The sequence below is a fragment of the Stegastes partitus genome, unplaced genomic scaffold (assembly GCF_000690725.1).
Source record: "Stegastes partitus isolate 25-593 unplaced genomic scaffold, Stegastes_partitus-1.0.2 Scaffold985, whole genome shotgun sequence".
Taxonomy (NCBI): Eukaryota; Metazoa; Chordata; class Actinopteri; family Pomacentridae; genus Stegastes; species Stegastes partitus.
Window position 1 is genome coordinate 281515 of NW_007578716.1, and position 23877 is coordinate 305391.

At 40.1% G+C, this 23877-nt stretch overlaps 1 protein-coding gene across 1 annotated transcript in view; it reads left to right on the forward strand.

Moving 5' to 3' along the window:
• The window catches only part of LOC103366830 (semaphorin-6D-like), a gene marked incomplete at its 3' end in the record, with an annotated part of 206374 nt that overhangs the window by 174395 nt on the left and 8102 nt on the right, over positions 1–23877 (forward strand). The window contains exons 16-18 of the mRNA XM_008294670.1: positions 1559–1732; positions 1815–1955; positions 6410–6487. Of these exons, the coding sequence (XP_008292892.1) occupies positions 1559–1732; positions 1815–1955; positions 6410–6487 (393 nt within the window). The remainder of the gene's footprint in view (positions 1–1558; positions 1733–1814; positions 1956–6409; positions 6488–23877) is intronic.

Genomic DNA, 23877 nt, shown 5'->3' on the forward strand with positions numbered 1-23877 from the left:
TTATTGTCCTCCTGCATTGACAAAAAATGAGTTAGAGTTTGTTCTCAGTTTAATGTGAGTTTTATGTGCAGAGAGGGAAAATAATAGTGGAAAGAATCCGTCACAAGAAAGTTTCTTCTGTCAGAAACTGGTTCGCATATTTAACTGTATGTTTCCCAAACAGTTTCTGGATGTTTTCTTTTGCTCCTGTCACAGTTTTAATCACTGTACGCTCTGACAGATGGAGTTATTTGGATTTATTTGAAGACAACGTGCCTTTTAAACTCGCCGTTGAGTTTTGAGGTTCCGAGGGTTAACGTCCTCTGAGGATTTATCACAATAACTGTGAACTTTCTGATCAAGTTTCATCATCAGATCAGAGCCCTTTATTGTCAAGTGAAGCAGTTTGACCTCCTCTATACCAGCTGAGACAGCATCAAACCTCACATTCTTTTATGTCATTTTCTTTCTACAAAACAACCGAATGACAAAAAAGTAATTAGAAATAATCTCCACCACAGTTCAGTTTTTGGAAAGTAACATCTGAGCAGAGGCAAAGTAAATAAACCAAAGTACTTCTTACAAATCAGTCCAGTTCCATATGACCAAAAAGCAATAACTTCACATCAGGTTTCACTTCATTTCAATTCAGTTCGTCCAACAACAACAAACAAAACTCAATTTTGTGTTTCCACGGTTATCAAATAAGACAATCTTGAAGAAGGTAGCATTCTCGTCCTCAGTTTAGTTCTCTTTTTCCACAAAAAAAAGCATTCAGAAACCAAGAGATCTCCAGTTAAGGAGGAATAATAATTCAATACAGTTTCCTCCCATTGTGGCTCTGATATTTCCAATAAATCTCCCCTCCACCGTTATAAAAAGATATGTCTACAATCAGCATTTTATGGTGAGATGTATGTAAAAGCATCATTCTGTAATGCATTTTTTCCTGGATATATATGGTAATATGAAAAAATCTGCAAGTATTATCCTACAAATGATGGAAGATCGCATCGCAAAGATTGTTCTGAAGTAAACAAGACACAGCATCTATGGCTAGTCCTTTTTATGTCTAAGATAAGAGCGAGTAAAAGGACTGAAATTACCCTAAAAGCCAAAAGCTCAGGATAAAGACAGTCTTTTCTCTGCTACAGTCATAATGTTTCTCTGGTTTACATGCATAGAAAAAGGGACAGTAAGAAAAAGAGAGAAACTTTCTATGCTGTGACTGATTGATACTCAGGAAGTTTCAGAAATTGACGGCTGCAGCTGCACAGTTCCAACGTGGGAAACCTGGTCGTCTTTGCGCCTCATTTACAGCATTTTTACACATCTGTGGCTGTCGGTACTGTAAAATGAACCATTATAACCGATAATGAATTCATTTCACTTGTACTTTTCCACTTGGAGAACATTTTTCCTGAGAGAAGTGGGGATTTAAATGATTGGCGCCATTAGCTTAGGTGATTATTGTACTTGTCTTTGAGGCTGGGTTGAAATTTCTCTTCCAAATTCCCCCGGCAAAGATAAATATTCACAATTTGCATGCAAGTATATAACTTTCCCCACCTCCTCCCAGGTCCAAGTTGACCCAGATCGTGGTGGACGTCTCGGCCGGGCCCTACAAGGACCGGACGGTGATGTTCCTGGGCTCGGACGACGGACGAGTCCTGAAGGTTTTGGCGAGCACGCATCCAAACGACAGCTTCGGATCCAAGCTGCTGGAGGACATCGACGTCTACAACCCGTCCAAGTAGGACTCCTGTCGTCCCTTGTCCCACTGCTGCCACTTTGTCATCTTATGTCCATGTGGTAATGTTCTGTTTTCTGTCCAGGTGTAACGTTCAGGGCCAGGAGGACAGGAGGGTTCTGGGTTTGGAGCTGGATAAGGACCATCACGCCTTGTTCGTCGCCTTCAGCAGCTGCGTGATCCGAGTGCCGCTCAGCCGCTGCACCCAACACGGAGCCTGCAAAAAGTAAGAACACAGACCTTTCATAATTAAAATCACTCCTTTTTATTCCAAATTCTTCCTGCAATCACCCAGATATTCTCGGCACATTCAGATACAGAAGCTATTTCCAGCTTGAATTTCCTGAATTCCGACTAAACACCCCAATTTTGTTAATTCTGGAAAGCATCCAAAAACTAGAAACGGGTGGGGGGAGGGAATCTTTTTAAACATTAAAATATGGAGCTTAATTTGGCAACATAATCAATATTGTAGGAGCGAGTGTGTACCCGGGGAAATGTGGGTGCCGAGGCTGAATAGTTAAATATGAACAAAAAAGAAGCGTATTTATAGACGTCATTAGACTGAGCTCACTGCCCAAATTAGAGCACATTCATCACTCGAGAGGCGTCCGCGCACACACACACACACGGTCGCTAATCAGGCTCATTTTAATTACTGAGTAGGATGAATGAATGCCAGCCAGAGTGATGTGGTAACACAGCTGCGGCAGTACAGGGAGGATTCCACCAGCTGTGTGCACATCACGCGAAGACATTGACAAAGATGTTCGACTGGGAAGACATGTCGCCACGTCCATCCTAAACCGGGAGCAGAGCTGTAAGAACGGGCTCGAATGAAGGCTTCAGGCAGGAATCGGACTTGGCTGTTGTCTGTGTTGACTTGCACTCGGACTGACTCCCCAAAGATTTGAGTGGAAAAGCAAATATTGAAATGACTTGTTCTCAATTGCAAAAAACAGCAACTATTGGTAATATTGAAAGGAAAATGTTCGAGTCACACCAGATGTTATTTTGATTTTCAGCATTCAGGGACCCTAAAAGACTTGTGTACTTCCCTTGAGCAGATTCAGGCCTGACTTGGACCTCTAGTCTTCAAAGACTTTCCTGAAGTGATGAGGGTCATCACTTCAGAACTGCATTGCTCTTCTAGACTTCTAGACAGAGATGTCCAAGATGTGTCACCAAGGACTTGAGAGCTGACTTGGACTTGAGTGCTCTGTACATTGACTTACATTCAGCCAGACTCCTAAAAGACTTGACAAGCAAAGCAAATATTGAAATGACTTGGTCTCAATAATGAAAAACAACCTCTATCAACAGTTTTGAAAGGAAAAAATATTCAACTCATGCCATATTAGAGACCTGAAAGACTTGTGTACCTCATGTTAGTAGATTCAGACATGACTTGGGCTCCTAACATGACACGAGACATCATTTGGACTCTGTGCCTTGAGAGCTGACTTGCTCTTATAGACTTTCTGTGACACAGATTTAACTTCAGACTTGCCATCAAGAACTTAAGACGTCGCTTGGATTCCTCATTGACTCAACATGTGGCCAAGATTGGTCCGAGTGTCTTCAGAGCTGGCTTAGACTTGCTTTTATAGTCTTATTCTCAAAAAACTCGAGAGATTTCCTCGATGTGTCAGTGAGAACTTGGACTTGACTGTTGTGTACGTTGACTTTCATTCAGCACGACTTGAGAAGCAACACATGCATTGAAACGACTCGATATCAGCTATGAAAAACAGCCTCCTTATCTACATACTATAGATGTTTAACTACTTACATTATTAGTCTGTTTCCACACTTGTCTCATTTTCATCTCTTAACTGCTGGTCACAGCTGAGTCACCGATAGCTTCTCTCTGGGCAGAGCAGAATATTTTTTGTTTTTCACATAATCTGGTTAAAACAAACTGTTTATTTTTGGCAAAATTTTAAATTCAACATCTAGAATAAAGTGATTTTAATGAAACATGATGATTTTAAGCTCATTTTTCCGACTAAACAGCACGTCATGGTTCAAAACCTGCCAAATCTCCCTGTTTTACAGTTTCTGGCTGATAAATGGTGCAATTGCGGACAATTTTGTAAAAACAACAAGTCTTTTCTTGCTGGGGTTCAGACGGTTAACTTGACTTGTGTTTGGAAACTCGGACTTGACTCCGCAACCTGTTCTGTTTCATTAATCGATAAAGGTCAAGCCCTTGTTGCCAAAACGCATCCCCAGGACTGTTATTGTAATTTTAAAAGTCACTAATAAACACCTAAATCTAAATCTGAAAACTGCTGCTCCTCACTGACCTGCATTAAATCCCTGTAGACGTACCTTAACCCGGACCTGGTGATTTACAATACGGAGACTTTGCTTGTTGACTGTTCACAGTGTGACTGTGAGACAACCCAACTACACACACACACAGACACACACACAGCGGTTTTGGCTGGCCTGAGTGTGAACTGTGTGTCTGGCATCATGTGAATTGTGTGACTGGCAGAGTGTGAATAGAACCGAGCCGGTAATGGATGAGTGTGTCGGTCCGAGGCGGCGGCCATTGTTTCCGTCGCTGCAGGTTTCCTTCCATCTGCGGCAGCTACCTGAGGACAGCCGAGCCGACAGGTGTGCAGGTGCGCGTGTCTTGTGTGTTTACACTGGGAGAGATAAACCGGGTTTGTGTGACAGCTCGGTGTATGTAAACAGTGCAGATGTCAGATTATGGATGTCCACTTAATCTCACAGCCGACAGCTCTCTGTCTATGAATGCGTCTGCGTGTTTGCAGAGGGCTGTTTGAGGAGGAGCAGCACAATACGGGATAAAACTGCAATATATACGACTGTTTGGAAAGAGGTAATTATTCCAGAATGTTTGGGCTCATTCTGCTGGCGAGTTTATCTGATTTGAAAATTAAAAATAGTTTCAGAAAAGCTTAAAAAAGGGCTTTTTGGAATCTTTTTCGTATGGTGTAACACTGGAAAAGGCTTCTGAAATAGCTTTTTACTTTGGATGTCATTCAGATCAGGCTGTGCATTCGTCATACGGAGCTTTGTGACGCTGATTTAAATGGTCAAAGTCATAAGTTGTGTTGTGTTGTGTGGCCATGATACGTGCAACATCATCCTTTCTGCAGCTGAAATGTTTCCACTTGTAACCAAGTCTTTCTTTTCAGTGTTTCTCTCCTGTCGGTTGCTCATTTTGCTTTGCACATGTGGAGGATGAAGGTCAGCAAACTCTGTGTCTGTTCACTAAATTAAAACAACAAAAACAACTCAGAGGCGCAGACAATATGACAAAAATTCACATCAAAGTTCTTTCAATGAAACTGGATGACTGAATTTTATACAACAATGATGCTTTTGAACAACTAAAGGGACTATTTTTTGTAATGTTTTTTTTTGTTTTTTTTCATCAATAAACCTGACTGATTCATGATTTAAAAAACAAACAAAAATCCGATTTTCTACTAGATTAAGGTGGTACATTTGAAAAAACTAAGAAAAAAAATACAAATTTATAATAAAAGAAAATTAAAATGTGTAAATATAAATCAGCTTACCCCTGAAAATAATATATCATTATTCACAAGAAAGAAACGTGGAGTTTAGTGTGGAACATTTAGGAGAAGTACTCACAAACCTCCAGTAAAACTGTTAAATTTATAAGTAAAACATTTTTTGGATCAAAATATTTAGAAAAACTAACAAATCTACGACAAAGAACTTAGATATTATTCGAGGTTTTAGTGATGATTTTACAAGACAAAAATCACAAAGTTGCAAGAAAAAAAAAGTAATATTTTCAAAATTAAAACTATAAATTTTTGAGAAAAAAAACTTACAAATTAAAAAAAAAAAGAGAGAGAGAGAGAGATCCTCTGGGATTAAAGTGGGAAAATTTCAAGAAAAACAAAAATTACAAGAGAGATACTCAAATATTTCCTGCGATAAAGGCAAAAAAATAAAAAATTACAATGAAAAAAATCAGATATTCTTTGCCAATAAAGCAGTAAATTTCCAGATATTTTCTCTGATACTGAAGTTTCATCAAAAATGCACACATTTATAAAAAAAAAAGCAAAGGATATTGCCTGAGATGAAAAGGGTCAATTTACAACAAAAAAGTGACACTCTTGAGATTATCGTGCTCATTTTATTTATTTATTAAATATTACACATTTATGAGAAATAACACACAAAAACATCACATTTGTTCTTGTAACAGGACGCTGTGACATTTCTATTTTACATCTTTATCCTACGCAGACATCATCTTTCTCTCCCTTCTCTATAAATCAGAATATTACCTCCTTCGTCCAGCTCCATAAAATGCTAAAAATGCTGTTTTAACCTACAACAGCTCTGATATTATGTTGTGCAATTGTATTTGTGACCTTTTAAAGTACTGCATTCGATACCGACACCTTTATATTTCATGCATTCCATTAGAAAAGGTGAACAAACTGCAATATGATCATTTTACGGCACTTCTAGGTGGAAATATCTGCACGAGGCCACCTCAGTGTTGACCGAGCTAACAGAGAACCAAAGTCGATTTGGGAAAGATAATGAGGACAGTCATGGTCACATGAAGCAGATGAAGTTTTATTTGAGGACTTCTGATCCATGAGGTGAAGCAGATAAAACTGAATAAACGATAACCCTCCTGTGTCCCTCCAGAGCCTGCCTGGCCTCTCGTGACCCGTACTGCATCTGGCTTCGGACCGGGAGTTGTGCCAACATGGCGCCGGGTTTCAAGTAGGTGTCATTTCCTTTTTCTGTCTCTTTCTCTGCCTCTTGTTCTTTTTTCCTCCCTCCCTCCTTCCTCTCAACCATCATCAATCCGACAGCTAATAAAGCTCTGACGGCTCGGCTCGTATATCTGCCGCGGCGGCTGAAGGGTCGTATATCTGAGAGATGTAAATCCATGATGCCTTTCACGCTCGCAGCCAAAAACGATGGATGGGGAAACATAATGGGAACAAATGTTAAAATGGATGTCAGTGGGAATGTACTGTGTGCACTTTGGTGGCATAAATCTCTTTTGGTAAAACTTTGTTGAGTCCCAATCAAACTCTGTTTGTTCTCTGCGTGCAGTAAACATCCTGCAGTTTGTCCTGGTGGCAGCGACGTGGACGGAAAACGCCACGAATGCTGTTTGTTTTTTTTTTCCTTTAGACCTGCACTTATTTAGCTAAAGGCGTAGGATTAAAGAAAATACAATAAAAAGGAATACAAATGGAAATATAAGACATCTTCTGTAACTGATAGACTGCTGTGATTCAAACACGTCTGTGAGCCAAGTTTTACGCCTCATCAGTTGACTCAAGATGTCTTGTGCGTCTTTTCATTATCGTTAAATCTGTTGATTATATTTTGACTTGCTATCATATAAAACTACAAAAAATGTAGCTAAACTGAAGCTCACATCTTCAGATATGTTGTGTTGTTCAACCAAAACCCCCAAAATCTTCAAAAAGCATCACGTCTTCTCCTCCGAGACCCTAAAATCAGACCTTTTTCACCATGTTGGCTTGAAAATGAACTGAAAATATTGTGATTTTTCAGACTTTCCTCTAAAAATTATGCATCACAAGTCGCTGTATCTCGAGTTTGGAAACTTTGGGATCTCCAGATTTCCGTTTGGACAACCGACAAGAGTTTGTAAAAAAAGAAATCCTTTGCTGCAGGTTGTATTTTATTTGCAGCAGAAGCAAACCGTTGATCTTGATGCAAAACCAACAAATGACCAAGAACTGCATTTGCACTGCCTCATCGGAGTGAAACTTCCACCTGTTTGCACCATACATGCTGCACCGGGTACCGAATGTCACCTCTTATTTACTTTCTGCCTCAAAATTTGTGCACTCCGGTTAGTTTAATTACATAAAAGCTGCGTATAAACTCAGTGGAGTCACATCCACTCATGGAGAAAATCTGTCACTGTGCTGCTAATAGGTGGTTTGCTATTTAAAGCAGGTTGTTGACTCTGTTTGACCAAGTAAACAAGACATCCATTAGGCCCTCCATCTTTTTCAGAGTTGTGATATGAGGGGGGGAAAAAAACAAACTGACATCTGAATATTTTGTTTTTCTGCAATATGAAACAAACTTCTGACTAAATGTAACATGTGCAGCCTTCATCATCTTCATTATTCGTAATACAAACTTGAGGCCTTGAGGCCTGCTGTCGTGTTCTCACTGTATGGTTATGAGGAAAAACGCCCAAAACATTGACTTTTCAGTTGTTAGTCCTCATTAATAAATTGGACAGATAGACTTAAGTAGCCCTCCATCATCCAGCTCTAACAGAAGTTTACTGTAGCTGCATAATTTTCCACTTTGACAGCTCAGTTTCAACTTGCAGCTCTGTGATGACAACTTGAGAAAAAAATATTACAAGCCACCTATCAAGTGGGGCTGCAAGGTGGCGCAGTGGTTAGCACCGTCACCTCACAACAAGAAGATCCCTGGTTCGCGTCCCAATGAGGAGTGTTTGCATGCTCTCCCCGTGCAGTGTGGGTTCTCTCCGGGTTCTCCAGCTTCCTCCCACACAGTCCAAAAACATGTTGAGGTTAATTGGTGATTCTAAATTGTCCGTAGATGTGAGTGTGCTTGGTTGTCTGTCTCTAAGTGTAGCCCTGTGATAGACTGGTGACCTGTCCAGGGTGTCCCCTGCCTTCACCCTGAGTCAGCTGGGATAGACTCCAGCCCCCCTGCGACCCCAGTGAGGATTAAGTGGTGTATAGATAATGGATGGATGGATGAACTTCTCAAGTGACCGGATCATGTTTTCACAACCCTCTGTTGTAACTGTGTAAATCGGTGTTGTGTCTTTCCAGGTAAAAAGTTCACTAACTCTGTGGAACCTTTGTCACACAATGTGACTCTGACAAAGACATCCAAAATAGTTTTTTATCTTTGGATGACACTCAGATATGGTTTCAACTCGCAGGGCTTTGTGGCGCTGATTGCAATCAGTGAGACACTTTCACACCAAAACCATCCGTTTGTAGTTGAGACATTTGTGTGATTGATTTATTTTTGCCACCTTGTCTTCCTTCTCAGTGTCTTTCTCCTGGTTGTTGCTCATTCTACTGGTCAGATCAACAAAATCCTTGACATTTGTAGTAAACGGTGTTCTATCAGACAGACTTCTCTTGTAGGTCAGTCATTGGAAACGAGAACCGTGTGAGTTTTCTTTTTCTGTTAAGCAGCAACAAAAGCTGTAGCTTGATGCGTTTGAGTTTAGTTTCCTCACTTCACATCACAGTGTTGATGCTGAAATTATATATATTGTAGTCAGTGGTGTTTTCCACTTCCTCATGGGGGATCCTGAGATGTTCCTGGGCCAGATGAGATATATATAATTCTTCTAGAGAGTCCTGAGTCTACCTCGGGGTCTCCTCCCAGTTGGACAGGCTTGGAAAATCCCAAACCTCCTCGGCTGGATCCTCAAGACAGAGCATCAACTCTCTGGACATTGGAGCTACAGAGGAAACTCATTCTGTCCACTTGTATCTTGTTCTTTCGGTCTCTACCCAGAGCTCGTGGCTACAGGTGAGGGTTCTCGGCTCCCTGTGAAACGCAACACTCTGGTACAACACCTGCATTCCTGCTGACGCTGCTCTAATCCATCTTTCCATTTCACGCTCCATTTTCACGTCTCTCGTGAACAAGGACGGCGTCCACGCTGGAGGTTTCAAGACAAAGATCAGATAGGATTTAAAGTGACTGGGTTCCCTCCGGAGTCTCCGAGCAGACGGCCGAGCGCTCGGCTGGTCTCCGATCACTGATCTGTGCTGCTGATCTGCAGATCGCACAAGCCGACGTCCCCGCGGTGTCGCTGTGGGCGACACGCTTCATTTCAGAGCCGGCGACAGATGCTGCAGCAGCTGAACTGGGATGTTTAGGAAAAGTTTCTGGACTCTGGAGAAACAGCAGCACGGTGACGCGTGTAGCCTCAAGGACGAGCGTCCCTCCTGCTGCTTTAGGACCGAGTTTATATGTCATTTATAGCATCACCCTTAATAATAGTTACTAAACATTGGTTCTCAGCTTTGAGTTTCAGTTTTTCTTTGAGATAAATCAAACATTTAGACTTTCTCTGAGAAACTGTGAATGATTTTCTTTCACTATTTTTGAACATTTTATTCACTACATCATCCAGAATATGCTCTTCTCGGTTGTTAGTTGCGGCCCTGGTTGTAATGTGCAAGTACAAAATTAATGACATGATTAAAGAGCATTAAATAGGATGCTCCGAAAGATCTCCGCAAACTGAAGAGCAGCTCTAATCTCTGAGGCGGTGTGTAATGCACAGACCTCTTACATCTTCTTTTAGCTCTTGTGGTCCTGTTTTACAGTTTTAGTGATGTTTCATCTTAAATACTCTCAAGTCGCAGCAGCATCCTCTGATCCTCCTCGTCGTTTCATCTGCGCTCGCCGCTTGTTTCGGCCTCATTATGAGTCACTCCGGCTGAAACCCAGACAAGATATCTGAACATAGACGCGGCCGTGACGACGACGCGAATCTCTGCAGCGGGGAGAGAAAAACGACTCGGCGTGTCTGTCAGCCTGCCGCAGTTTATAACTGATGGTATTTACAGACGAGGAGGAGACAAATATGAAAATAATATCACTTCGATTTGCGGGGGGAGCGCAGGAACAGCCGACGCCGCGGCCGCAGATCGATTATCATGAAGTGTTGTGGAGTGGGCGCGAGCTACCTGACACTTGGGAGTTATTGATTGGAAGGTGGCGCGAGGGAACACATTGGATTTTCAGGAGCTACCAGCTGCTGCAGCGTTTGTGTGTTTGTGTGTGCGTTTCGAAAAAAGCCTCATCTTGCCTCGGCATATTGATGGACTCGAGCGCAGAAGCACGGGGGATTTCATCTTCAGGCTCGACTCCCGTGTCTTGAATTTAGAGTGAAACTAAAAAGCTTTCGGGAGTTTAAAGAAGCACTTAGAGGAGAGTCTCTGCAGGTTTCTGCCCGTTAACTACAAACCACCTACACTCAGAATCAGGGGTGTAACAGCCGAATCTGTTCCTCTGTTTTGGGGTCGAGGTTTGGGAGATTTTTTTTGGCTCAGCAGGAAAAACAAAAGGAATAATTTAGATGCTTCTTGTGATGCTGAATTATCAGCGTGCGCTTCCTACTTGCACGCACAGGTCAGATCATATTCGATGCATTATTTGTTCTCCCTGCAGTTGTTCATAATAATCAGGGGCCTCGACAGCTTCGGCTCAGGAAGAATAAAGTGCAACAGACTCCAGCTGCAGCACATGCGATAAACCCTCAGCTTCTCTGCAGAGCTGACAGGAGGCTTGTAGACGAGCCGAGGTCATCCTCAGAGCTGCTGTTGAGCATTTTTACTCTGACAATCAACTCCAGCGAATGTCTCCTCCAGACATGAAGGATCCACACCAGGATTTAACCAGAACCGCCATCTTTCTCTAACCTTTGCAAAAATGGTTTTAGTTGAATAAATCTGATGCAGGATGCAGAACGTAAGGTCCAGTCTGTGGTGTCTGTGCACAACAACAACAACAACATGAATTCAGCTTTTAGCAGTTAAATAATGAGTCCATTTCTTCGAGACAGTCTGTTCATGTACAACTCGTCTGCCACACCAAATACAATTGAAGGAACCGTGACTGGATTTCTATCAGCACAATGAGGACATTTTGTCAACTTGTGTATTTGTCAGGTTGCAGATCCTGCGATGCTGCACATACTCGACCAGACAACACGTTTTGTTTTTTTCTTTTTCCATATCTGATACGTTCTGTTCAGATACTCTGGAAATGTAATGTTCCACTCTATGCCTAAACTCTGAGCCATTTCTGGTGTAAAGTCTTGAAGTGAGTATGACATCTTGTACAGTCACCTTTGATCCCAGAGTCACCGCGGTAATTAAAATGACTAAACTGTTAGGCTCATGAAATCCTAAAAACAAATATTCACCGCTTGATTCCAATTTATTTTGTAATTGGATGTAATTATGTGTCAAAATTACTTTGAATTAATTCTATTCTCTTTTTGACCTTTTAAAAAATGCAGATTTAGTCACAGGCTCATTTTTGCCTGTTGCGTACTGTGAAAGTGGGACACTGCTCTGAGTCATTTTGATGAAAAAAAAAAAGAAAGGCTCTTTGAAAAGAAGTCAAATTTCTAAATTGCATCAATACAACTTCCATTAAATATGATCTCAGATAGCTTGGTGGAACTAAGTTAACATTTTAGCCCACCTTCTTATAAGTAATTCCCAATAAAAGCTCCTGGTAGCTTTTTATTTACACACAAATATGTGAATGAATAAGTAGGCCAATGTGGCTCCCATGGTCAGAATGGTTTTGAAAACACTGTTTGAATTTAAAATAGTTAAGGTGTTATATTTTGATTGTAAGAGTTTTTGAAGACATTGAAATGTTGACATATCTTCTTTCATTTCTCTGTTTTGTAATGATGTCTATGGTGTCCCAGTTTGCCAGCAGAGTCTCAGGACATATTGTGTTTGAGATGAAGCCATCAGTTCTTTTATTTTATAATCTGTTTTATTGTGTATAGAATTGTTGGGAGTTGAGGTACTGGAATGGCTGCTAAATTGTCAGAATACAAAGTGTTTCATTTCACTAACACACACCATATAAAGCTCATTTTCGGAGCCATACTTTGCTTCCCATTCATACTTTACATACTACATATGAAATCCCAACACTTGTTTAAAGATTTCACTCGAGTAACCTGCTCCCAGACAGACTCAACACCTTTATGAGACTGTGGAGGACTCGGCGGTATATTTCTCATTATTACAATAACACTCTGCCTTCTGTCTTTAACTTTCTGACACGACTCTGAGAATCTGAATCTCAGTTCCTGGTAATTTCGGGAGCTGTTAGTACCTTTCTGTTCTAATAACAGGAGAGTTTTGAGCTGCACAGATGGCTGCATGAATGTTGATTGTAGTTACTTTGCTCCTGAAATATGGAGTTTGATTCTCTTCTAGTGGAGTCGCATTTTAAGTCTATTCGCTTTTTTGGCTCTGCCTCTAAATCTCCTGTGATTGTAGGAACATTATGTGGTGTTTTAGCTTTTCATATCTTTTCCTACTTTCTCCAATTTAACTTTTTCTGATATGATGCAGCATCTCTAAGTCGTATCTTTTGACGCTCTTGTGGAGGTGCCTAGTGATGCATACGGTGCCTATAAAAAGTATTCACCCCCTCCTTGGATGGTTTTCACATTTTATTTATTTACAACATAGAATCCTGGTCAATTTAGTTGTACTTTTCTGACAATAACTTACAACAAAAGGAGATTCATTTCAAAGTGACTACAGATTATTACAAAGCAATGCCAGTTAACTGAAAAAATAAAATGTCAAACAAGTGATTACATCAGTATTCATCCACTGTAGCGCTGGTGCTAGAAGTCACACAGTTGAAATGGAGATCAAATGAGTGCAGTGAATGTGTCTCAGTGATTGTAGTATAAAGACACCTGTATCTGGAAGGTCCAGTCACTGGGGAACCAGTAGTCCTGGTTATAGCTACACCATGAAAACAGAAGAACACTCGAAGCAAAGGTTTGTTGAAAAGCATAAATCAGGGGACAAGAAAATTCACTGAATGTCCATTGGAGTAAAGTTAAATCCTTCAGGAGTGTGGTGCATGTGTACATCTGCCTACAGCAGGCTACCCTTAAAAACTGGGTGACTGTGCAAGAAAGGCAACTGAGGAAGGCCACCAAGACACCTATGACTCCTCTAAAGGAGTTACAAGCTAGAGTGGCTGAGATTGGAGAGACATACAACAGATGCTGCTGGTTCTTTACCTGTCAAAGCTTTATGGGAGAGTGGCAAAAAGAAAGCCACCATTGAAATAAAAAGGTCACATTAAATATTGAGTAGAACTCACCAGAAGGCATGTGGGTAACTCTGAAGTCAACTGGAAGGAGGTTCTTTAGTTTAATTTGACTAAAATTGAACTTTTTGGCAAGTTTGTCAGGCACCAAACACTACACATCATCGCCAACACCATCCAGCAGTATGATGATGTGAAGCATGGTGGTGGCAGCATCATGATGTGAAGCACAGTGATGGCAGCATCATGATGTGAAGGATGGTGGTGGCAGCATCATAATGTGGGGATGCTTCATGAGGCTTGTAAAAGTAGAGGGTAAAACGAATGCAGCAAAGTATAAGTAAATTCTGGAGGACAACCTGATGCAGTCTGCAAGAGAACCGTGACCTTGCAGTAGATTTGTTTTCCAGCAAGACAATGAGCCGGAGCAAACAGACAAAGCTCCAGAAAAATGGTTTAAAGACAACAAGGTGAATGTCCTGGAGCGGCCCAGTCAGAGCCCAGACAACAATCTAATGGATAATCAAGAAAATCTGAATTAAAGTGATCGTAAATAAATGCTGAAAAGGAATAAAAGAGAGCCACTGTATGAAATATACATACAGTGCAGACTCAAGTTTTCTTGTAGAATGAAGGATTGAAATCTCAGAGTTTTACATTCAGTCATCATGAGTCTGTTTGTGTCACATCACATCCACGGCAGTCCTTAGATTTCAGCTCTTGTTTTATAAATGGAGTCTGTCTCGGAGCTGCAGGACTTCCATCAAGTGCGAACCCAATCAATGTCAAACACAAATATTCCAGCAGGCATACATAATCCCTCTATTGATCTCCACTCAGACTGAATGTGCTGTTCTGCTCAGCTGACAGCTCTTAATATTTGCCCGTCTCCTCTTGATCTGTCTCTTCACGTGGATCGATGCTCGCCGGGAGGTCGGCTGTCTCCTCGTAGACCGCTGGCCAGAGGAGGAGGCGAGTTAAAGTCAGAGCTGGTTAACAGGGAGACATGTAGCTTTTCTCTCTTCTTCTTCTTTTTTTTTTTTTTTGTTATTCTGAAAACTTTGGAAATCTCGCCATCACCTGATTGCAGAGAAGCAGCTCTCACCTTGAGGAAAACAGCGCATGGGCACATTTTCCATTTCATACACTTCCTTTAATGTTCCTGTCCGCTCTGCCGAGGAAGGTGCGGCGTATCCTCGCTATTATGGATTTCTTTGCCCTAACAAAAAGAATATTTAATAAGTATGAATGTCTACAACCTTCAGGGATTTGTCGCAGTGCTGCAGTCGGAGGGCTCATTTTCAGGGACTCCAAAAATAATGTTTATGAGAAGAAAGACTTCGGTGCAGAAGTTCATCACCCGGAGACCAAAACACTGCAGCTTATTTGCAGACGAACCTCCAGCAGACTTCTCTTAGCTCCCAGTTTATTTTTGCTATTCTGTTTGGAGTACAGAAGTATCTGGCTTTGCATTTGCACTCTGTCCAAGTTTTACTAAAGTCGTGGACAATATTGTATTCTTCTCCACGTTTCGTTGTCCAAGCGAAGAGCCATTTCTTTTTAATTTGTTTTGCAGTCCTGTGCCATGGCTTTTTAAACAATATTAATTTATTTATGTGGTGGCAATACTTTTTGTACAAACTTCTCATAATATCTCCTCTTATGTATACTGGGGTATCGACCAGGACAAAAGTTAATTATTACTCAAAAGAGAAGCATTTTGGCTTCACAGCTTGGATCCACTGGCTTTAAAAGTGTTAACTCTTAGCCAGAAAGTATTTTCTGAGTGTTTTTTTTTTTGCCTCTTTCACATTTTTACTCACCCTGGGCTCCATTGTCACTGGGATATAAAGTGCAAGCGGTGGATTTTTTTTAACGACACATGTAAAATATAGCTATTTTGATGAAAAAGCTCAATTCTAAGGTTCAATTTGCTTGTTTTTCCTGAAACTACACAGCCTGCAGTTCACCTAAATACTGAAGAATGTAGTTTTGGGATTGCTGGTTGCAGCTCAGTCAGTCATGTCTCGTGTGAAGAAGCACATTGTTTGTTGGTTTTCTGCTCCTGGAGCTCATGCTTGGTGAATTTCACCAATTTCTAAACGTAAAATGAAGAGATTTTGATAAAACATCGCTATTTAAAGCCTAGATTTGGTCAGATAGATAGATAGATAGATAGATAGATAGATAGATAGTACTTTATTGATTTAAGATGATTAGTTGAAGTTGAAAATTCAAGGATTCTTTCGATTTTTAGATAACTTTCCTTTTAAACTTGTGTCTTTGTTGTGCCAATGCATGCAGAAGCTTTAGTTTTTACAAAATCTGGCTCAGAATGTTGATTTATGGCCATTTGTAGATGTTTTTAAGCTCAAAATTAGTTGATCAGTTAAAGCTCTGATGAGTCTTTGTGTTTTTACAGTTTCTGGCTCTGATAATTCAAACCTGTCGGTGCGTTTTGGGACGATCAACAGCCCCGCTGCTTGGAAAACCTGAACCGAAGGATTAAGTGTTCCTTCATTAAATGCTGCTTAAGCTTAAGAAAACAGAGATTATCGATTGGATCAGCTACAATACTTTGTCACAAGGTTGAGGATGAGGTTGGGTTGCGTGGCAGTGGCAATAAGCAGCAGGTTACAGGAGTCCTGAGTGAACATGGCTCGATTTTAAAGAGGCCAAGTGTTTTTAAAATGCTGCAGGAGGTTAGTTTCCCATCGAATCATGATCCCCCTGCATCGTCCTCCTCACCTTCAGGTTTGATGGATTCTGCTCAGATGACGGCGCTGATGGAGGAGCAGACGGACAGTTTTGTTCCGGTCCGCTTCATTTACTCTTGAACCGAGACATCTCAGTTCATCTGGAAAACTGCAGGAAGATGAAGCCGAAACGCTGCCCTTTTTTTTTTCTCTTTTTTTTTATTACCCGCGATCTTCAGAGAAACACACACACACACACGGAGGAAACAATAATATCTACAGCGGCTGCAACAAAAGACACACAACTGGCATTTTTAATACAAACAGCCGCGCCGACGGAGCCGAGAGGAGGCGCCGCGGGAAGATTAAAACGGACAGGATGAGCCGGTGGAGATGAAAAGAGGCGAGAAGGAAGGAAACGGAGAGGGAGGCGAAGCTGTGATGCAAGAGCTGGAAAGGAAGAAGGAGAGCGAAGATGAGAGACGAAGAATTACAAATAAAAAAGAGAGATATGTGTGTCAGAGAGTTAAAGCAGGAGGAAGTAGAACAAGTAGGAGTCAGACAGATAAAGAAAGTCAGCTTATTCTCCTGCAGAGGTTCGAATTCTGCTTTTCTGTCTCAGTTGGTGTTGAAGTGATTTAGAGTTCAATTCGGTCTCGGCCAGCTCTGGCTTTGATAAAGTGGCTTTGACTCAGCGCCTCGGTGCATTCACCATCTTTAAAGTGAGCAGATTTACTGCTTTATAGCGTTTACTGTCTATTGTCTAAGCGTCTGTACTCGTCTCTTTCTTTCCGCGATTGCAACGTCAACCACGGTCCCTTCAAAAACATGTTTGCGTGCTGCCAATTTACTTTGATTGAGAGGAAACAAACTGCAGTCACAGGGCGTCGTCGCTTCCCCGGGTTTCAAAAATGTTGGAAAAACTTTCTGTAGGGTAGATAAGTTTATACAGAAGTACACAGGACAATTTCGTCATCTTTTTTGGGCAGTTTAATGTTATTTTGGGGCAATTTTTTTTGTGTCATTTCGAGCACATTTTCTTACTTTTTGTGCAATTTTAGAGTAATTTTAGCTTGCTTTTTGTCATTTTAAATATTTTAAAATCACTTCCGGCAATTTATTTTACTTTGGCTAAGTTTCTAAATTTTGGACTATATTTTCCTATCAGTAACAATTTTAGTAGTATGGTCAGTAAACCTGTCATTTTGGACAAGCTTATGTCGTTTTAGACAGTTTTGTTTATTTCTGCATAGTATTATGTCGTTCAGGTCAATTTTGCAGACATTTGCACGTGTTTTTGCCAAGTTTAGATCCATTTTGGGCCATTTCTTAGTAATTTTTGACAGACTTATGATATCTTAGACAATGTCCAAGTCATTTTAGGCAAGTTTATGTGTTTTGGACAATCTTACAGTCATTTTGTACAGTTTATGCTACTTTGAGCTAGTATCAAAGTTATTTTGGACAGTTTCAATTTATTTTGGAGATTCCTATGTCTTTTGGACAATTGTTGAGTCATTATTATTATTTTGAACCACTTTTTGTCATTTTGGACAACATTTTTACCATTATTGACCATCTTTGGTCTGTTCGGCCATCTCCCAGCTGAACCACAATTGAATTTAGGTGTTTTGTTTTCAAAATGTCATAAATGTAAACAAACCGGCAGATAAATATGCAAAATATTCGCTCAGGCAGTGAGTATCCCTGGAATGAGAAACCTGATGCAGTTAAAAAAAAATGTTTATTCTTGGTGGCAAATTTCTCTGTCAAACTGAAAACAACAAATGATTCTTTCTAAAAATCAATATATATAAAGAACTATACAGACATGATGTGCAATAAACCATAATTCTCTTTTAGGGATGAACTGTGGAGTTCCTCAGGGATCAGTTTTAGGCCCAGAGTTATTTATTGAGATCTTGGCATCATGTCAAAACTGTTTAAAATGTATATGTCTCTCAGGTGCTAAAGACTCATTTTAGTCTGGAAAGTACATTTGACAGAGTTGAGCACAAGTGGTTAATACAGTGTTAAAATCAAAGGAATAGATGAGATAAATCAAAATCAGTTGCAATATTATTCCATAGATGGCCTAAGAAATACTAATAAAGGTCAGATTTTCTCAGAACAACCTCCAGTGAGCCTGAAAAAGCATCATGCATAGAGTCAATTATTGTAAATACTTTAGTGTTACAACATGTAGTTTATGTATTTTGAATGAAAAATGTCTAAATGAGACCATGCAGTGGCATTGTAGCTCATTAGCTTGTGTTCATTTAACGTTTTAGCTGGTTAAATGACCATGAGTGTCAATCTGGTCATGAGAAACTCATGAATCTTAACACGTTTAGCGGAACAAAATGAATTTCCGAAACGACCAACCCTGAAATCATCCTGACAGCGTTGAGGTCAAGGGTCAGAGCATCACTGGAGCAGAATAATGACAGTCACCACAGAGCGATCGAGTCAGGAACAAACCTGGAGAGAGACGGAAAAGATTCAGAACTGAGAGTGTTGTTGAAGTGAGAAAGACTTAAAAGTGGTGCGAGCGACCTGACTGAAGAGATTTTCAGCAAAAGAGAACTTAAACCTCCACCGTGATCCACCAGAGTTGCTTGTAATTCGTCAGCAGTGATTGTTGCCTGTAATAAACATCATAATGTTTGTTTGGTCCCAGAGGCTGATGGGAGAGGACTCGCTGTTTGTCCTGTGCGCTGTGCTCGGCAGCACAGCAGCGCAGGAAAGTTGGAACAAGTTTGGTGATTATCCTCTATTAGCGTCAGTGAGGATTACATCACGAGTCTTATCGGTCGCTCGTCCTGCATCTGATCAGCTTCTGTTAACATCAAACCCTCAGACACAACACAGTCCAGTCACACGTCCTCGTCCTGCATCTGCAGCGTCTTCAGCAGTGGATCACTTCAATAACGGGACTCGTGCAAGAACGTGTTCAGATTGGCGTCCTAAAATGGTTTTATTTCTGTCAGTAGAATAGAATAGAATAGAAAAGTACTTTATTTATCCCAGGCCTGGGAAATTACTGTTTTTTTTTTTCTTTTGTTTTGTTTTTGTTTTCTTTCTTTCTTTCTTTTTTTTAATTACCGTTTCCGTACGAGAGTCTTATAAAGGAGTGGATTAAGTTCTTCCAATAGAAGACCCTAAAAGTTGTTTAGATTTCACTTACAAAGGTGTTTTTGAATTGTGTCTTTATGTGATTGTTTAGAGTCTCTTTTCTTGGTTCTTTGTGGTTGTTTTTAACTGATGTGGTCGTTTTGAGGTTTGGGGTCATTTTGAGTCTTTTTTTTTTTAGGTCATCGAATTTCTATTTGGGCTTCTTTTGAGTTTCTTTTTAGTCATTTTGTATATTTGTGATTGTATTTAGCTATATTTTTGTTCATTTTTTAAAGTCTTCCAGTGGTTTTGATGCCCTTTGGAGTCATTTTGTTTGTTCAGGGTTGTATTGAGCTTCTGTTTGGTCATTTTTGAGTCCATTTGTGGTTGTTTTGAGTCTCTTTTTGGTCATTTTGAGTGTCTTTGGGAATATTGGGTGTCTTTGTAGTTGTTTTGACTCTTTGTGGTCAATTTGTGTCTTTGCAGTTGTACTAAGCTCTTTTTTTGTCATTTTGAGACTTTTGTTTTTTTTTAACTTCTTCTGGTTTTAGGTCTCTTTGTCAGAGTTTTGTGTCTTTGTGGTTGCTTTGTGTCTCTTTGTTTATGTTTTGAGTTTCTTTGTGTTTGTCTTGAAGCTCTCAGGCGTCCTTTTGAGTTTATTTGTGGTTATTTTGTTGTTTTTGTGGTCATTTGGAGTCTCTGAGTGGCACTTTTAAGTCTCTTTCTGGTCATTTTGAGTCTGTTTGGGGTTGATTGACTGTCTTTGCAGTCATTTTTACTCTCTTTGCGGGTGTTTACTTGACAATGTTCAGCAGATAGAAATGTGACAGTGTCAGATTGGTGGCGTTAGGGTGATTTTAGGGTTTGCTTTGGACACATCTAGTGGATAAACCAGAGGTAGAGCCATTTAACTCCAGTTTGAAATCAGGGGTTTGGGTTTTAATCTGGAAGTGTTATAGCAGCTGCCTACTTGCATCCATTTCAACAATTATCTATATTTTTATTTACGTTATTCATCATTATTATAGACTCTTTTTAAAATTATTATTACAACCTCAATTAGCTTCTTCAAGTGTTGAGCCAATGGCAGTACACTTCTTCATCTGACATTGTCTTCCATCATTGTGCCGTTACAGTGCACATTTGTATTATAGTCTTGGTATTTATTTAAGAATTAAAGAGCATATGCATGATGAGCTCGAGCCTCTTCAGTATCTTGCTTTCCTCAGTTGCGGAACAGTGGCGGTGATAAAAGTTTTAACGTAATCTAACTTCTGGATCTACAGAATTTTTAACTCCTGTGAGACCAAAGCAGACATTTTGGGTTTTTTATTGGCCTCAAACCCGGTGTAGAAAAACCACCACAGCCTGACCTCAGTCCGGCTGATCGAAGCATAAAAACACAGGAGATATTTTTCAGAGCTTCACTCGACTGAAAATCTGTGAGCTGAAGTGAGTTTAGCTTCTCAAACTTTTGCTGATAAGTGAAACATTTCCTCCAGGGAAGGAGACGGGGATAGAGAGCCAGAGAATGAAGGAAGAATGGAAAGAGTTGGAGAGGAAAAGGAAGTTTAACAGCTTACATAACTTCAGCTGAAGACAGAAAAAGATAGAGAAGTGGCTGCGGAATATTAAAAAATGGAGACAGAAGAGGAAGATTCAGGTAGAGGTGACTCCAGATAGTGTAAAATCCAAACTTTTTCTACAATGGATACACGGATATTTAAATAATCCTCCTTTTTACTAGTATGGGCAGTAAACCTGTCAGATTTTTGCAATAAAGTCAAGATGGAGTACGCTGTTTGTCAGATGACAAGAATTTAGACACCGGCAGATAAGCTTTAACCCTCTGGGCTTTGATCTACAGCTGCGATCAGCAATAAGAAGCCGTGGCATATCAATAGATCGTCCCCTAAACGCAGTACTGACTCCAGAGGTGTAGTCTTTGTGATTTATAATTTCCTGGTGAAAGCCTCACATCCCTCCCTCTCTTTAGATAACATTTTCTTTAAGAAGTAATTGATTTTTAGAGTAAAAAATGTCAGAAAACAGAGGAAGATGCCATCATTTCTCCCTGAAACCCAAGTTAACGTATTGAAATGTGTGTTCTGTCTGAGCTGCAGTCAATAATACAAATATTTTGAGTTCAGTATCTGAAAAACAGCAAATATTCACATTTAAAAAGCTTGTGAAAGGGATTTTTTGACATTGACTTTACCCTTAGAACCCACTTTGCACCCAAATTCACATTCCTTCTTTTCAGTTGAATTGCTCCCCAGGTGTTTATTCCAGCGAGGTTTAATGAACGTCAAATGAAACCGCACAGCTTTACCTTTCCGGTGATGCCAGTTACTTGTCTGTGTGACAGAATGTTACAGAGAAAAGCGGGTTTAAAAATGAAAACATTTGCCTGGTTTGATTCTACAAGTCAGCTCCAGCATATGTGAAAAAAAAACAAAAAAAAAACGGTTTTGTTTTTTCTGTGCATGTTTTTACAAAAATTGTTTTAAATCATACAACATCCCAACATCATGGCTCTGATACTGCCAGATTTTAGAAGTCTTTCCTACAAACTTAGAAAAAAGATAACTCAAAATACCCACAAAGACTCGAAACAACTACAAAGAGGTCCAAAATAACCACAAAAATGACAGATAAGAGGCTTGATACAACTTCAGATACATAAAGTGACCACAAAGAGATATAAAACAAACCCAACAAGACTCAAAACAACCTCAAAGAGACTCAAAAATGAACACAAGGAAGCGCAGTACAATCACAAATATACAAAATGACCAAAACGAGACTCAAAACAACCACAAAGAACACAAAGCTGCGTGAAAACAAACCATATTGGTGACCAAGATAAGAGCTTCGAAACCAAAGAAAAATTGATAGAGTTTCCTTGAATATAGCCTCATTACTATTTTCAACTAACTAATCATTTCAGCTGTACTTTACTTAATGGTTTGTGGGTGTCTGGGTAAAAAATGAAGCTTTCACATGTGCGGACGCCGCCGTCTACAGTTTGTTTACACGTGAAACCAGTTGCTTGTCAACTCGAAGTAAGTTCTGCCTAACCTGGCATTGTTACTAAAGCAGAAAGTTCTACTTACTTTTCCATCCCGATGTTCGGCCAACATTTGCAGACACACACACACACACACACACACATGCACAGCCATTCAAATTAACAGTCTGCTCCGCTCTCAGGCTCATTATAACCGCTATTATTCCTCCATCATCTTCACACAGGCCAAAGCGTCTTGCCTCCATACCTTTAATAACTTCACCAAACCTCCCCTGCGTGGGCGTTAAGCATCTGCTGCCGTCTTATTGGGCCTTCGGGGTTGAGTTTACAGCTGTTACCTGGTGCAGGACTATCGCTGCCGTCAGGTTTAAACTCATGTAACGGCTGTCTGGTGCCTCGAGAGCCGGGTTTCGCCGAGAAAGGAGGGAAATGAGGCGCTTCGGTCGTCGGCACCTCGCCGCTGTACGACTTCATCACGGCGAGCTCGCAGTCGTTTATACTAATTAAGTCTGCTGTTTCTCAGCAAGGTTGAATTTATGGAAATAATTAAAAGTTACTTTCTGCAGACTCATTTTAGCTTTGACTTTAATCCCGCCGCCTGCAGCACCACTGGCGGTCTTAACTCACGTCCTAAGTCTTTTAAGACGAGTCTAAATCAAGTCCAGAGTCATGAAAGACAAGTTTTAAATGATTAGATTGAAGTTTTAAATAATTTTGAATCAAGTTAAAATCAGTTTTCAAGTCATTTTGGATAAATCCTGATGAAGTTTTAAGTCATTCGAAGACAAGTCAGATTCTCGTCCTGAGTTTTTATCAGTCTCAAGACAAAAACAAATAAAATTTTGAGCGATTAGATTTGTTTAAGCTCACTAAAGACAAGTTTCCACACATTGAATTAAAGTCTAACATCAGTAAAGATGAGTTTGAAGTCCAAATCCCATCCAAGTAATTTTCCATCCAAATCCTTCAAGCCAATTTAGTCACCGAAGACAAGCTTATACGATTGAAGACGGGTTTTGGGTCATTAAATTTAGGTCTTTCATAAAAAGGGCAAGTTTTAAGTCATTAAATTTAAATTTAATGTCATTGAAGACAAGTTTTGGGTCATTAGATTTTATTCTTACATCATTGAAGAAAAGTTGCAGGTCAACAGATTTAAGTCTTGCACCAGTCCAATAAGTTTCACTTCATGTCTTGAGTCATTTTGAATAAATCTAACTGAAGCTTTGAGTCCCAGGTCTTTTGATTTGTGTTTCGAGTGAGCCTTAAATGATTTTTTATACCATATGTCCAAATTTGTTTTAAGTCACTCAAAAGAATTCCATATCAAGTCTTGAGTTCAAGATTTCAGCCAAGTCTCAAGTCATTTGAGACAAGTCTACGTCAAGTCTTAGGTCTAAATTAAGTTTCAAGTCACAGAATTATCAGAATTACAGTTA